The sequence below is a fragment of the Acanthochromis polyacanthus genome, chromosome 19 (genome assembly GCF_021347895.1).
Source record: "Acanthochromis polyacanthus isolate Apoly-LR-REF ecotype Palm Island chromosome 19, KAUST_Apoly_ChrSc, whole genome shotgun sequence".
Lineage (NCBI taxonomy): Eukaryota > Metazoa > Chordata > Actinopteri > Pomacentridae > Acanthochromis > Acanthochromis polyacanthus.
Genome location: NC_067131.1, coordinates 8,330,345 through 8,346,155, shown reverse-complemented (window position 1 = coordinate 8,346,155; position 15,811 = coordinate 8,330,345). Strand labels below are relative to the sequence as shown.

General features: G+C 40.8%; 1 protein-coding gene across 1 annotated transcript; it reads left to right on the top strand.

Annotated features, from left to right (window-relative positions):
- Positions 1 to 949: 949 nt before the first annotated feature.
- scd (stearoyl-CoA desaturase (delta-9-desaturase)) lies at positions 950 to 9,521 on the top strand. Its single transcript, XM_022190983.2, has 6 exons — positions 950 to 1,093; positions 1,390 to 1,650; positions 2,672 to 2,802; positions 2,972 to 3,177; positions 3,544 to 3,776; positions 7,127 to 9,521. Exons 2-6 carry the CDS (start codon positions 1,416 to 1,418, stop codon positions 7,324 to 7,326), a joined length of 1,005 nt encoding a protein of 334 aa, XP_022046675.2. The 5' UTR covers positions 950 to 1,093; positions 1,390 to 1,415; the 3' UTR covers positions 7,327 to 9,521.
- Positions 9,522 to 15,811: the final 6,290 nt, after the last annotated feature.

Genomic DNA, 15,811 nt, shown 5'->3' with positions numbered 1-15,811 from the left:
GTTGAGGGTTATCAGTTGGTTTGAACAAAAAAAAAAACTCCAAATATATAAAAATAAAAAATAGATATTTTATTTGTAATATGTGAGAGTTGGAATAGGACTTCTCATTTTCTTGCTACTAAAAACTAAGCATCTTTTATGATTTACACATTTCAATGTCAGGAATTTAAATATAAATAAAAAAGCTATCTTAAAATAATAACTTTGTGCCATCAATTCCCAAATAATTAGAAATAATGTAACCGTTTTAAAAATATCATCAATAATTAATATGTTTGTTAGGTAATATTTATGCCATGCCAGCGTCAAACTTTGAAAATAAAATTAAGATAATGCATGAATACCAAGTTTATGTTGATCACGTTATTTAATAATTATGGTCTAAATTTGTTCATGTGGGCATAGTTCATAGGTAATTTATATAGTTCTATATAAACACTTAAATTATTATATTCTAAAAAAAAATACTGTTTGTGGCATTTAACAATGGGTAGAGATCCATACTTCCGGTTAGAAATCTAACTGGCTCTAATATGAAATTAATGTGTGCATCATATCCTATTTATTTTATTATTTTAGGGATCGGGATTAGGTGACGGAGCAAGCATCCCATTTTCTCCTGCGAGCGGAGGGCGGGGGTCCTGTGCCGCTGGGTTTATTGCACAGTAACTAACTTGTTTTGTTCCAGTTTAATCATTTACACCTCGCCACTCGTCGCTTGTGTGGGTTCGTTAAAACCCACGCGTGAATGGAAATGAGCGCGATTAATTCCGTACATGTCTGGACAGCGGCAGCAGCGAGCGGCGCTAGCGGTAGCTGCTCTCCATGGGAGGTAAATATACATCTGGCTGCTCGGAGAATGAATAAAAGGTGAACAGCAGATAAATAAGCAGCCAATCAGAGCCCGAGTTTGAGGCGGCATCCGGGCTCTGATTGGTCAGTCGCACCTCCAGCTCTGGCTCTCATTGATGCGTTCGCTGCAGAGCTGACTATCGCGCTCTCTTTTCTGGGTTCCTGTAGTTTTGGGTTGAACAGACAACCTCCGTCTCCGTGAAACAGCCTGAATCCCATTTCTACAGCCCGGTCGTCTTCGGTGAGTTGTATACCTAGTCTTTCTTTTCCGTACAGGTGTTAAAAAACACACACACAACAAAATATCAGTGTTATGCAACGTCGCGAATGTCAGCTATAAGTCAGCATCATCGTTACATTACCACCCTCGCACCAGGCAGCAGCTAGCTTAACCGTGCTAGCTAGCATAAAAACATATTCACCGTGTGAGGAGGAGGGGGTTTGGTGGTTTCTTCTTCTTTTTCTTCCGTCACCCTTCGTGACGTTGGCTCGTCACAAAAAAAACACCGATTTGTCTCATCTTCTGTACCCGCTCAGATCATCACCAAACCCCGCAAGCCACAATGACGGAGGCGGAGGCGTTGGAGAAGAAGCAGCAGCACAAGTCCAGCAACGGGGATGTTCTTCCAGAAGGCACCAGAGAAGACGCGTTTGATAACACATACAAAGAAAAGGAGGGCCCCAAACCTCCCCGGATCATCGTATGGAAAAATGTCGTACTAATGACTCTGTTGCATATAGGAGCCTTGTACGGCGTGTTCCTCATCCCCTCCGCAGCTCCTTTGACCTTGCTTTGGTGTAAGTATTACAAAAAACCCTACCTGTTACGACATGACTTTACAGATTGTGTGTAGCTTGTGGCGTTTTTCTTACACGGGGAAGCATATTTGACCATATTCACAGCTGTTATGTCAGCAGCCCATGTCACTTTCTCCCCACTGGTGAATGCTAAAGATCTGGCTGTGTTATAATCTGTGCATGATCCTTCCAGCATGCTGCATGTGTGGGGGATTAGAGATCATATATCACTGGATATTTCATGTCACAGCATGCAATTTAAAGCTGGAATATTCACAGTGCATGCTAATCAGAAACAGAGCCTACCTGTCATGCTGTTAATTAGGTGACAGTATAAAACAAAGAAAGGATGCAAACGTAGAGTGGCTAATTCATTATACAAACGACATGTCATTTCATTATTTAATGCATTTTGTTGGATTTCATTGGAATGTGTATTTCTCTTGAATCACAGCAACACAGATTGAAATGCTGAATGTATGTTTTTACCCATCAGATATGCTGTTTATTTTATGCAGTATGTGTCACATTTCTATGTATCATGCTTTGCTTCATTCGTAGTTCTTTCACTTCTTGCAAAACAAGCAGGCTGGTACAAATCACTTCAGCCAAGGACGCATTTTAATTGTTTCCAGGTTGAAATATGGTGCAGTAAAGCTTTTGTGGTGTATTTATTCAAATTGTGAATAGCCCTTTGGAACAGATTTATAAATACGTTGCCTTCCGCGAAAAGGAACGGATATGCAAACTACAGCGTGGCAAGTATATGGTTTTGGTAATTTATGCTTTTGGACAACCCATTTTATTGGGATTTTCTGTCTTCACTGATTTATCATAGCTGACTTTCATGTCATTTGTCACTTGTTGCAGAAGCTCCCTCCCAGCTCTGACAACGACACTACAAGTGTATAGAAAATTGATGGCATTACAGCGTGCAGCATAAGTGCAAGAAACTGTTTGTGAGAGAATCGGATAAGTGGAATGTGGTCAGACTAATTTGCTGATGTCTTTCTCCCCGCAGCTGCACTTTGTTTTTTGATAAGTGCTTTAGGAATTACAGCGGGAGCTCATCGCCTGTGGAGCCACAGATCATACAAGGCTACATTACCTCTAAGGATCTTTCTCGGTCTTGCTAACTCCATGGCATTTCAGGTTCGTGAAAATGACAGATCACACAGAGCTGTCGTCGCATACGAATACGCTGCACAGCACAAACGCACGCTTAAGAGCTGGAGTCATGAAAATAGAAGTTGTCATTATTCTAGAAGTACCATGTTGTGTCAACTGTGTGCGTAATCTCTGTCTTATCCCCGAACCGCAGAATGATATCTTTGAATGGGCGCGAGACCACAGGGTTCATCACAAATATTCAGAGACAGACGCTGACCCTCACAACGCCGTCCGGGGCTTCTTCTTTGCTCACATTGGCTGGCTGTTGGTGCGCAAACACCCCGACGTCATTGAGAAAGGACGCAAGCTGGAGCTCAGTGATCTGCTGGCTGACAAAGTTGTAATGTTTCAAAGGAAGTAAGTGCCGCGAGTTAATAATTGATTTAACACTTAGAGGCTGAATATTTGTTTTGACGCGATTCATTTTTAAAAAGATGCCCTGGGAAGTAGAGTGGATAGTAAACAAGCTAAATTTGATTTGCTGCTGCAGAACTGCCTCCAGCTCAGGCTGTATTAGTCATTCTGGTTTGACAAGGTGACGGCCATTAACATGTCGTTTGTGCATGCTGAGATTTACTCAAGGTAGGCCTCAATGGAAAGTGTGTCAAGTGAAAAGTGAACGAGCAAATCCATGTCAGACAAGCAGCATTTGTGATTTGATCTTGCACTGAGTAAACACTTCCATTCTTGCTGCTCCCCCGCCCCCTCTGCCTTCCTCAACAGGTATTACAAGCTGTCTGTGCTGCTGCTCTGCTTCTTCATCCCAATGTCTGTGCCTTGGTACCTGTGGGGAGAGTCTCTGTGGGTGGCCTACTTCGTCCCGGCTCTGCTGAGGTACACCCTGGTGCTGAACGCCACGTGGCTGGTGAACAGCGCCGCTCACATGTGGGGAAACAGGCCCTACGACAAGAACATCAACCCCAGGGAGAACAAGTTTGTCACTTTCAGCGCTATAGGTATGAAAAACACACCAACACATGTTCTCACTGCGGCATAAATACAGATTTTTATGCAGTAACTTGCAGCACAGTCTGTTGAATAAGTCAGGAATGAATGTTTTCAAGTGGTGGGAATATTTGTAAAGGGTCTAATCGTGCGAAATGAGCACAGAGATAGAAAAATGTAAATGTGTCCCTTTGGTAAAACACCACCTACAGAAAACATGGTTGCAGGATTGCTCAAAGTTAATATATTGAATTACACAGTGGCTTCAAGAATTAGTGCCATGTAAGACAAATGCATAATGCTGACAACCTGCATAGAAACAACATTCAGATTTATCTTAATGTTTTATGTACTAAATGTCCTGTAGACTGGATTTAATCAGCATCTGTTGACATGTGACTGACTAATCTTTCTAAACAGGCCCCTAATCAGTCTTGGTGTCCAGTAAACATCGTCCAGTTATTCAGTAGAAGTGGATATCAGAACTGATCTAATGATTTAATTTAGTTTTACATCATGTTCTGAATCAATTTGCTTCAATTTAGTTTTGTTAAATTTAATTCTTGATGTTATGTCGCGTTGCATAACGTTCTTCTCAGAATTCATCCTGGAAACTTTGATTTATTTTTTTTCCCCCCATTTAACAAGTGCTCTGTGCTTTAATAGAAAACTGTACACGGTGCACATTTGTCAGAGTCAGTTTAGTGAACACAAAAGCAGTACGGTGAAAGCATAGCTGAACTTTGCTTTGAAAAAGGGCTGCACAAAGTTGTAAATCCAGGCAAGCAGACAAACACAAAGGGAGGAGGCAGAGAAAGAATCTAGATATCGGAGCATGAACAGGCAAACAGAATCCTGGAACACTACAGCACAAGACTCAAAGACAGTCTGACAGTGCAACACGAGAATGCACCATTGCCAAGGCGGTGCTCTGTGAACTGGAGGGGGCGATTACCAGACGGCAGGACAAACTCCCTGATGAACTTCACCTCTGTGTTGAGCTAATTCTAGCACACAGACTGCTCATTGCAAGGTGGCCTGAAAAACAGCAGGCGCCACATTGTCTTCGGCTATCAAACTGGCTAATTGCACAATTACCCACAGAATCCAAAGCCCCTTCCAGGACAGCGGTAACACATTGCATGTGTGGTAGGGCTTCCAGGCCATCACTAACTACAGAATAACATCACCTGCCTGTCACTATGACGCCTCCCTTCCATATGTGCTGAACAACTTGGACTTGTAATGATGAGGCGATGAGGAAGACCGCTCGTTCTCCTGCCAGTCAGGTGCTGTACACAGCTCTACAGAGTCAACTCACAGAATTCATCTCCCAGAGTGCAGCAGCAGTCATTCCAAAGAGCTTCAAGGCCACAAACATCACCTCCATTCCACAGAAGTCTTCAATGTCCTGCCTCAATGGTAACAGTCTTGCTAAAGTTACATCTGCCATCATTAAGTGCTTCATCATGAGGCGCATCAAGACCCTGCTGCTCCACTTACTGGAACTCCTGCATTTTGCATATCATCCCAACTGCTCATCACCATTGTCACCACCCTCCATGTGCTCCTCGCCCTCATGGACCTGCAAAACATGTGCATTTTAATGTCTTTCATAGACTTGTGCTCAGCATTTAGCACAATCATTCCTCGGAGCGCGATTGAAAAGACTGCTGCGCCTGAACGCCTCCATCTGAGACCGAATCCTGCACTTCTCCGATCAGGAGCAGTATCTCCACCACACCGAGCACCGAACAGGACTGTGCTCTCAGTCCAAAGCTGTCCACTCTGCTGACTCACAACTGTGCACCAATGCACAGCTTGAATCGCTTCGAGTTCGCTGATGACACGACTGTGGTGGGTCTCATCAGCGAGAACGATGAGTCAGCTTACGGATTGGAGAGCAAAGAGTCTGTCTCTGAACGTGGACCAAACAAAAGAGATGCGCTTTTTTGGCTTCAGGAAAGAGCGTGGCGCCATTACTGTCTGCCGTACGTCAGTGATTCCCTTGAGGAGATCATCAAGAGGACTCACTTGTGTTCAGCTGGAGAATCTCAACCATCCCATGACACCAATTTTGCTCCCAAGAAGGCCCAGGAGCCTCTGTATGTTCCGCAAAGGCTGAAAAAAGTACGTTTCATTCTGCTGAGGAACCAGAACATTCTGAGCAGCATCAGATAGCGAGGACAGCTGACAAGATCCCTGGAGTCGCAGGGCAATTTGCATCACAAGCTGGAAAGTCTCCGGCTTTGTGAACGACTCCACATTTATCAACAATCTGCAGCATTTTACGATCACAGTGTTGCATGTTGTGGAATAACCTGTTCGGCTTGGCAGTTTGTCCACACTGAACCTGTACACTGGTCAGCGCCGCACTGTCCACAACTGTGCTTGATTTTTTTTGCACATGTGCACTCTGCAGATCTGAGTAATTTCATGCAGTTCTGTGCTGTTTTTTGTAACACTACGATCATGGAGGAATGCTGTTTTATCTCACCGTGGACTGATTATTTTAATATGGTTGGAATGACACTAAAGTTGCTGCTTGACCTGACCTAAGAGCCACAGGGCTGATTAGTGAGGTGGATGAAGGTGAGTGGTAGGTCAGGTGACTCTGTGGGCAGAAAGGGCATTCAGGTAGGAGTGTCAACAAGCGACCGGGTTAAATGAATGACTGACAATTGTAAAACATTACACACAGTTGGAGAAGGATATTTTGACTAGAACATGGCACATATCTTGTAATGCTTTTAGTGGGGGAAAAAAGCTGGATGTTAACTCTCGTGTTGTCCTGCAGGTCAAAATTTACCCGATTTAAAGTTTGAAAATGTGGGGGGGGAAAAAATTCACAGTCAAACTTCGGATGTCCACATTTTTTGGGAAATTTTTGAACATTTTTTGGTAGTAAAAAGAAATGTTAAAATGTTTCTTAAGAACATTCCCCCAAAAAAATAATGTTGTGGTTTTTTTTTTTGTGAATGTTCTTAATGAAAATCTTAGAAGTTTTACTGATATATATGGAATCACTTTAGATATTTTTAGGATTTTTTTGGGGAAGCTTTTTACTCATTTTTTGAAAATATTTACAAGACTTTTCTTTCCAAATTTTGGGGGATTTTTTTAAAATAAAACTTAAGGAATTATTGGAATTTTCTTCAAGGTTTTGCAAATTTTCAGAAATTTTGGGAATTTTTTGCTGAATTTTTGGATTTTTTTTTTTCAGATAAGGAAACAACATTTTTTGGTTCCTGTAGTGTAAATGAAGACAACAGGAAGGAAATTGTTTCTCTATTTTTGCTACAATTCAAAATGCTTTTATTTTTTTAATTAATTGTTAACCTGTGTTCCTTGTGCCTTACAGGTGAGGGATTCCACAACTACCACCACACGTTCCCATTCGACTACGCAACCAGCGAGTTTGGCTGCAAGTTGAACCTTACTACTTGTTTCATCGACTTCATGTGCTTCTTGGGCCTGGCCAAGGACCGCAAGAGAGTGTCCCACGAGCTGGTCCTGGCCCGAATACAGCGCACTGGAGACGGAAGCCACCGCAGTGGCTAGGGTCGCCGAACTGTGGTCAGCTTCGAGGCGAAACAACCGATAGGAAGAAGCTTCACAGTCCTTTGACAGCTATACATTTATCATCCTCTGAGGATAAACGTCAGCTTCATGAGGGCCTTGACCACATTTTGCTTGTTTTTGTGGTTTTTGTAGCTGTACCTAAACAAAATTGTTCAAGATGGGAAAAAAAAAAAAGATAACCAAACATGCTTTGCAAAACTCTTCGCCTTATTGTTCAGTCGGGCCAAGAGTTTGCAAAGATGTTTAAAGATTTGAAGTAGATGCATTTTCAAAGTCGACTTCATTCTCCGCTGTTTTGCCACTTTGGTGTGCATTCTTCATGCAAGGTCAGTCATGTAGCCGATCATTTTTATGTAATTATTACTCAAACAACAGGAAGTGGAGCACTGGAATATGGATGTTTTAACTGATTGGAGACTGTTGCCTTTATTGCATTTTACAGTGAGTTTTTAACAGTTCTCATATTTAAATTAACTTTTTGAGTGCTGAAGATTTGGGGGGACAAGGGATGAGAGTTTGAAATTTTCTTTTTTGTTTAAAAAAAGACCAAGCTTGTTGTTCTTAAAGAAATATAGCACATGACGGAAGAATAAGGGAACCCAGACCTTCTCCTTCAAACCTGATCACACTGACAGCCCAGTACGCCAGAACTATATATAACCTGCAGTGTGTTTCAGTGCGTAATGTGGTTGTCTTGTGCAGAAAAACCACACCAAATATGTGGAAAAGTCAAAGCACTCGGAAGAAGATTAGCATGTACTATATTTAGCCTGTGCAATAATTGGCTGGAGTTTTCTCGTGACATAAGGGTTTAACATCGGACTAAAACTGCCGTTTAATTCCATTTTACTGAGGAAACTTGAAACATTTAATTGAGCTTGTTGTGTTTTTAATGAATATATCATAGTGCCAAGAACTTGCCAGCTGTCTACACATGTTCAGCCATCTCTGTGGTCCACCAGAGCACACTTGAGTCGATATTGCTTCTTCACATTACATGATTGAGGAAGTTTTTTTTTAACATTTGTGGCATCAGTGGCTTTTTTGCTTCCTATCCCTCTTTTTTTTTTCTTCCTGAAAACATCTGCAATGGCGATCTCATTGGTCGGTGTAGCAGCCAGTCATGTGACCGTTCTGGTGTTCCAAAACAACATGCCACCCATGCATGGCGTATACTGTAGTGAGGTGTTGTGTCGGTGACTGTGATGGCAGAACTGCGTCTATTTTTGTAACGTACCGTGGAGCTGCAGCGCTCTTTTGGATCACCAGAACTGTTGCCGTGGTGATTTCCGAGACGGGGTCTGGTTTCCCTTTGATGTCCTACAGAGGTGATTGTCATTGCGAAAATTTTAGGTGCATCAATGTTCATGTTTATCTTCAATTCTGGTGTGTGGAATGCTTATATTATTTATGTATTTTTTTTTTTTCTTATTGACTAGAAGAAAAAAAAAGGAAATTGCTGTAAAGTGAACCAGATATTTCTGCATTCCAAGATTTGGCAGACGGTCTCGTAAAAAAATATGTGTAAAAAAAAAACTACCAAACTGGAGCACCTCTATATTTCTTCCCAAGAGTCAGGATACAACCTAATGCCTTATGACTTGCATCCATTCCTTCGCATCTTGTCAGCTAAGACAAAAAGGTTCGAGTATCACAAAACGAAATCTGACTTCTGAGTTAAGTGTTTACAGAATAAAGCACCGGGTTGGGCTTTGTTTTTATTCTGAATCCACGCGTTTTAATTTAGGCAAATGGTAGCATGACAACACAAGGTACTGTAAATTCAAATAGAGGATAGAGTTCAATCTCGAAAGAATCTGATCTTTACAAACCTTTAACAGCTGGTGCAAATGTTCACTCGTGAGATTTCACTTGCAAAACATGGGCCCCGACGGATCGTCTCGGTCCGTCGCGGTGTCTCGGTATGAAAACTTCCAAACAAAAAGGTGCTGTCATGAGGAATGGTAGAACATTATCAGAGCACTTGCCAAACCCGACGATAATCACAAGCCATGCAAACGGCTCCTGCTGTCCACAGCGCCAAAATCTGCATTTTTCCTAACGACAACGAGGAAGATCCAAAAGATTTTCAGTCTGACCATGTCAAAACTCAACTGTATTCTATTCTAAAATAAAAATTCACAATATTTTCAATACACTCGTAATTCCATTAACAGTCGTTGCTCTTCTTTTTTTCCCTTCTTTGCATTCACTGTCTTTCTGTTTGATATATATGTGAACTGCTGACGACTTACTAAAGATCTAAACGCCTACCAATTTTGACTAAATTATTATGTGTCCATGAGAAAATTGTTTTCCACATAGCCATGCTGACTCCCTGAGCTGCCTTTTAATTCTACAAATTAATAGTCATGAGTTGACCTATAAGCCTTGCTTATCATTTTAGATATTCTTAGTGTAAAAAAGAAAAATCGATCTTGTTTTAGTGAAGAACAATGCCAAAGGCTGTCAGGGCTGATTAAAATGCTGAACAGGGTTTCAACAGTTCTGGTAAAGAGGCCTACTTATTCTCTGGATCCATTATTATTGAGAAAATCAGCAATTTGTGATAAATAATGGTGACGAACCATTTTTTTTTTAGTTTTGTGTCCATGTATTTTCTCATTAACTCTCATGGAATACTATAGACAGTATGTAATTTTTTTTGCTACTTTGCAGATATATTTAATGAATAATGGAGCAAATTTGAATATTATCTTATTTGTTGACATCTGAACATTGTTGATTTATTTCTATTACGGTCATGTGAGACCTGCAAAGCGCTGGAATTGGGTTGGAAGAAAGTAGGTGTTCTTTTTATGGACACGGCTCTGGTTTGTCATGTTAGGGAATTAGAAGGTAGAGTAGGTTGTTTGGAGGAAAAAAATAGAGGATGAAGACCGATGATTCCTCTCCCCTCTGATAAGAATAACTCAGAATAACTGATGAAAACAGTAACAACAAACAGCAGCAAGCTACATGTGAAAAATCGATTCTGGTTCTTGGAGGAACGAGGCCAGAGGCTGCCAGGACTTCATGTGATTTAAATGCTGAACACAGCTGAATATGAACAGTACTGACTAAGAAGATTTCTTTGTTTTTTTTATTGCTACAGTATGTGCTAAAGTCCAAGTGTTTGATTTAACCTATAAAAGCTCATCTTTCAGTATCAAAGTTACGTATTCAGAAGGTTTTTATATGACAATACGTAATCCCCTCCTGCCTTAAAGTTACTTAGATGTACCGCCACAGTGTTTCTTCCTCTAGAATTCATTAATCTGCAAAGTCTTTCTCCACCCACACCTCCACATTTGCTTCAGCTTGAGCTCACCGGATCAAAAGAAGAAAAATGGAAAGCCCCAATCTGCAAGGTGATTGGTTCTTTAGGTTTGTTACATATGAAAAACTGGAAGTCTGAATCCGTAAATTTGGGCAGTCATCAGTATACCACAATCTTTAAAGCAGGGATGCGCAGCCATGAAATGCATATAAATATCATATATCAAAATACGAAATGGACTGAACTGAAATAGCAACACAACAATTTACTAATATTCCTTTACTAGAAATCGATTTGATGTATCGACTGGCTGATAATTTGGGTCGATATTGGCCAGTCACAGATATGTTCGAACTTGCATATGTGTTGTCCGATATAGAAAAACGTTCTTTTACAGAGCAGGTTACAGACAAAGATTCTGGGGGTGATTTCAAAATGGTGTCATCACGTAACGTCATTGTTTCCAACACTCTGTCTGCAGCGCATGTAGCACAGTAGGTATTAGCTGAGCAGAGTGGTGCGGAGTCAAGTGGTGCCTTCATGGTAAGTTTTTTTTACTGGTTTGTGAAATACTGAAAAGTTAATGAATAATCAACCCATCATTTTCTCTTTTAATGTAATTCTAACATTCATCTGAATGATATCGGTTGATAAATAAGAATTTCTTAGGCTCTAAAATCAGTATTGGTGAGGCTGTATCCATTCCAAGCACTCAATTTAAAGCTAATGTACCTTAGTATCATCAGCTAAATGCACAGAAATCACTCATCAAAACAAACTGACCTCTATTAATGTCATATACACACAGATCAAGTATAACAATATGACCTCCTGCCTAATATTTTGTTGGTCCCCCTCTTGCTGCCAAAACAGGCTCTTGTGATGTCACGCATTAACTACTGCAACTCTCTTCTGGCTGGTCTCCCTGCATGTACAGTCAAACCTCTACAGATGATCCAGAATGCAGCAGCACATCTGGTCTTCAACCAGCCCAAAAGAGCTCATGTCACTCCCCTGTTCATCTCCCTTCACTGGCTTCCAGTTGCAGCCAGAATCAAATTCAAAACTCTCCTCCTGGCTTACAAAACATTTACAAGAACGGCCCCAGCCTACCTGGATCCCCTGATCCAGGTCTACTCCCCTTCACGCCCACTTCGCTCTGCATGTGAGAGACGCCTGGTGCTTCCAGCCCAGCGCGGCTCGAAATCTCAAACCAGACTCTTCTCCTCTGTTGTTCCCAAATGGTGGAACAAAGTACCAAACTCTGTGCGTTCTGCTGAGTCCCTTTCTACTTTTAAGAGACAACGGAAGACTCAATTGTTCAGAGAAGACCTAGGCACTTAATCCGACTCCACCTTAGGGGTAGAATAAGTCAGGTGGTCCAAAACCCAGCACTGACAAAGTTGAAAAAAAAGAAGGGGGGGGGGGGGGGGGGGGGTGTTGGCACTTCTTCTGCAACTTGATGGCAACACCTTTGACCAATCGCACTTTTTGCACTTACTAAAGGTTTTCTTTATGTCTGAATTCTTGCTTGTGTTGTACGTCGCTTTGGACGAAAGCGTCTGCTAAATGAAATTGTAGAAAACAGTCCTGACCCATTGAGGCATGGACTCTTCTCAACCCCTGAAGGTCTGCTGTGGTATCCGGCACCAAGATGTTAGAAGGGGATCCTTTAAGTCCCGGAAGTTGCAAAGTGGGGCTTCTATGGATCAGACTTGTTTGACCAGCACATCCCACAGATGCCAGATTGGATTGAGATCTATGGAATTTGGAGGCCAAGTCAACACCTCTAACTCATTGTTGTGCTCCTCAAACCATTCCTGAACCCTTTTTGCTTTGGGGCACCGTGTACATGGTCTGCAACAATGCTTAGCTAGGTGGTACATGTCAAAGTAATACTCACATGGATGGCAGGAGCCCCATATGAACAAACTGTGATACACTGTGTATTCTGACACCTTTCCATCAGAATCAGCATTAACTTCTTCAGTAATGTGGGCAACAGTAGCTCGTCTGTTGGACCACATGGGCCAGCCTTCACTCCCCATGCGCACCAATGAGCCTTGGCCGCCCATGACCCTGTCCCCCGGTTCACCACTGTTCCTTACTTGGACCACTTTTTGGACAGATACTGACCACTACAGACCAGTAACACCTCACAAGAGCTGCAGTTTTATGAGATGCTCTGATCCAGCTGTCTAGCCATCACAATTTGGTCCTTGTCTAACTTTCTCAACTTCTTACGCTTGCCCATTTTTCCTGCTTCTAACACATCGACTTAAAAGACAAAATGTTCACCTGCTGCCAGACATATCCAGCCCGTTAGCAGGTGCCACGATGAAGAGATGATCAGGGTTATTCACTTCACCTGTCAGTCATCAGAATGTTGCGCCTGATCGGAACAGGAACACCAACATTTTACTGTGAAAAGTGAGAAACTGTTGCTCATTTATGTTTCACATCATCTTCATATTTTTGTCTGTTGGCCACCAGGAAGCAGCGGAAACTGGGATTCAGTATTTTCAGATAGACGGACGAAAAGATAATTTGAAAGAAAACAGGATTAATCATCAGGGGAGAAAATGGTAGTTGAATGTTTGACACTCATCACTTCAGTAACAGCTGGAGCTCTTTTACATTTACTTGTAAAAAGACAATTTTCATAAGTGAATCAAGTGAAGACCTGGCTACTTCTCCCATCATTGTTGTGTTTTTTCTCGTGAGGGACGACAATCTGCACTTTCCTGGTAAAAATCCAACTCCACTTGTTTGGGGGATTTTCTGTTCCCTGGCTCGCTTTCGCCTTCTGTGGTAAAGAAGTGATCCAGTGTGCAAGTCAAATATATCCCGTTCTATTTAATGCTGCAGTTATTAGCTCCTGCAGGGTTTACACAGGGCACAGAGGAATGTTGGACCAGTGTGCTGACCAGAGACCAGTTTCTATTACATCACACTGTTTCAGCCTGAAGACTGTGTGGTCTGTTAAAGTCTGACAAGTTATGGTTGGCTCCAAAATGTCACGTAGCGTAATTATAATTTTTTTTTTACAGTTTCTTGTTTGATTAATGGAGTGTTTAAAGCACTTTAAGGCAAAAAAAAAAACTTCAACTGATTTCAGATGTGAGGATTTTCACTATTCACTATTCTGGTCAGACAAAAGATGCGTTTTAGAGGCTTTTCATTTTGGGAATTGCATGTTTCACTTGTGGTTGACTTTTTCCAAACAGTTCAACGATTGTTTGTTTCATCTTAACTCATAACGGAAGAAACTGCTCGATGAAGTACACAGTCACAAATAAAAGCAGTGCGACTACTGTTTGATTTAGAAGAATACTTTTAAGTATCACTGTCAAAATGTACTTAAAATATAAAAGTAAACACATTGTTTATGCAAAATGGACCAATGACAGCATTTTAACTGGTCGAAATGAGCTAAATGAGACTGTTGTGTATACTTCTGGTTGTTTCATTTATTGCAGTACATTTATGTCTGAACAAGCTGATCATGTGTTTATTTTAATACAGAACTTCAATGCAAAGTAACTAATCACTACAGCATTTAGATAATGTCATGAAGAAGAACAGATTTCTCTTTTAAATACAAGTAGAAAGTAGCATATAGTAAAAATACCCAAGTAAACTACTTCTAATACTTTTTTAGTTTTTAAACAAATGTAAATATTCTTTATTAAACATTAAAGAGCCAAATAAAAAGAAAACACACACAATCTCATTTAAATTTAAGGCTAGAACATGAATTTAAATTCTGAAAAATTCTTATATTTTTATGAGATGTTATTTGAATTATTTTTGTTATTTTACAGTACACCAAAATATAAATGCTTTTAATTTTATCATGATTATTTTGATTATTATTGTGCTTTTTGTTGTTATTGCATTGCATTATGCTTAATGGCTAATTCCACACATGTATATTAAACATGGGTTTAAACATCCATGTTACCCTTGACAGAGTTGTGTCCACTTTAAATTGTTTGTTTGGCATTTGTGTCACTGTTTTCTAAAAAGTCTGGAGTAGAAAAAATGTCTCCAAGCATGAAAATGTCTCAGTGTATTCATAAAGAACCTCTGAGGAATTTCTCTTATCATTCTGAATTTGGTCCACATAGTTATCTTCTATGTTTTCAGCATTATCTTTTACTAAGGCAGAGTCCCTATAAAATATGTATACTAAATATATTTACAGATATTTATTTTAGATTCTAAAATGCATTATAAATATGCGTGGAATAATGTGTGATTTGAACATTTTTATGCTGAGACAGAGCCTTTGTATGATATACTGATTTACTGTGACACTAAACAATGGTTTGTAGAAGTGCAGAGTAGCATAAAATACGCATATAAAGTGTTTTCACAGTTTAAAAGTTTTATGACATCACCTATAAAATAATGATTGTTGCTCGGTGTTTCTGGCTTCCAGTCATGAGACTCAGTTCTTAGTCCACAGACGAGTGCACATCATGACTCAGGGTGCTGCTGTGGTGTGACATGTGCTGAAGTGTTATTACCATCACCCCAGAATGACACGATCAGGGGTTACTGCAGTTCAACCTCCCCCCGAAAAAACCTTCACGCCACGAGGCTCACAGCGTCTGACCGAAAGCAGCCAATCAGCAGCGAGGTCCTGACTTCTGATCCTGCTGGACCAATGGGGGGAGGTTTGGGGAAGCACCTGTGGCAGCCTGCAAAACTTCCAGCTGACAGTCCAAACCCGCAGGCTTCCAGTTAAATCGCTGAGAAATGATAGTACGTTTGTGTGATTGTGCCATCTGCGGCTGGCAAAGTTATAAAAGAAGACTGCGGTGCGTTCACGTGCTTTTGGTAAAAATAGGAAACTGGAGGAGCAGCTTTACCTGTTGGGCGTTGGTGCAGGAAGCTCTCCGGTAAGTTCAGCTACTGAAAAGTAAAGCCCAAGTACATGTTTAACACAGAGCCACCTACTGTTCAGAGAAAATAAAGACTAAAATTGCTAAATTACAACATTAAAATTAAGGTAAGGAGGCAAAATGTGCTTAAAATGAAAAATCTGAGTATTAGAATTTCTATGTTCATTTAGGGTAACAGTGGTTCAATAAATGTATGTGTTTATGTTTGTTTTATTATTTCTCAGTATGATCAACATCTTTTTTTTCCCGCGAATTGATGATTAGAAATATGGAG

What these genes read in the sequence shown, in the direction of transcription:
- scd (XM_022190983.2), top strand. Translation starts at nt 1,416, where the DNA reads ATGACGGAGGCGGAGGCGTTGGAGAAGAAGCAGCAGCACAAGTCCAGC. An exon ending in TCCTTTGACCTTGCTTTGGT is followed by an intron (nt 1,651 to 2,671) that starts GTAAGTATTACA and finishes TTCTCCCCGCAG; the next exon opens with CTGCACTTTGTTTTTTGATA. An exon ending in GTTGTAATGTTTCAAAGGAA is followed by an intron (nt 3,178 to 3,543) that starts GTAAGTGCCGCG and finishes CTTCCTCAACAG; the next exon opens with GTATTACAAGCTGTCTGTGC.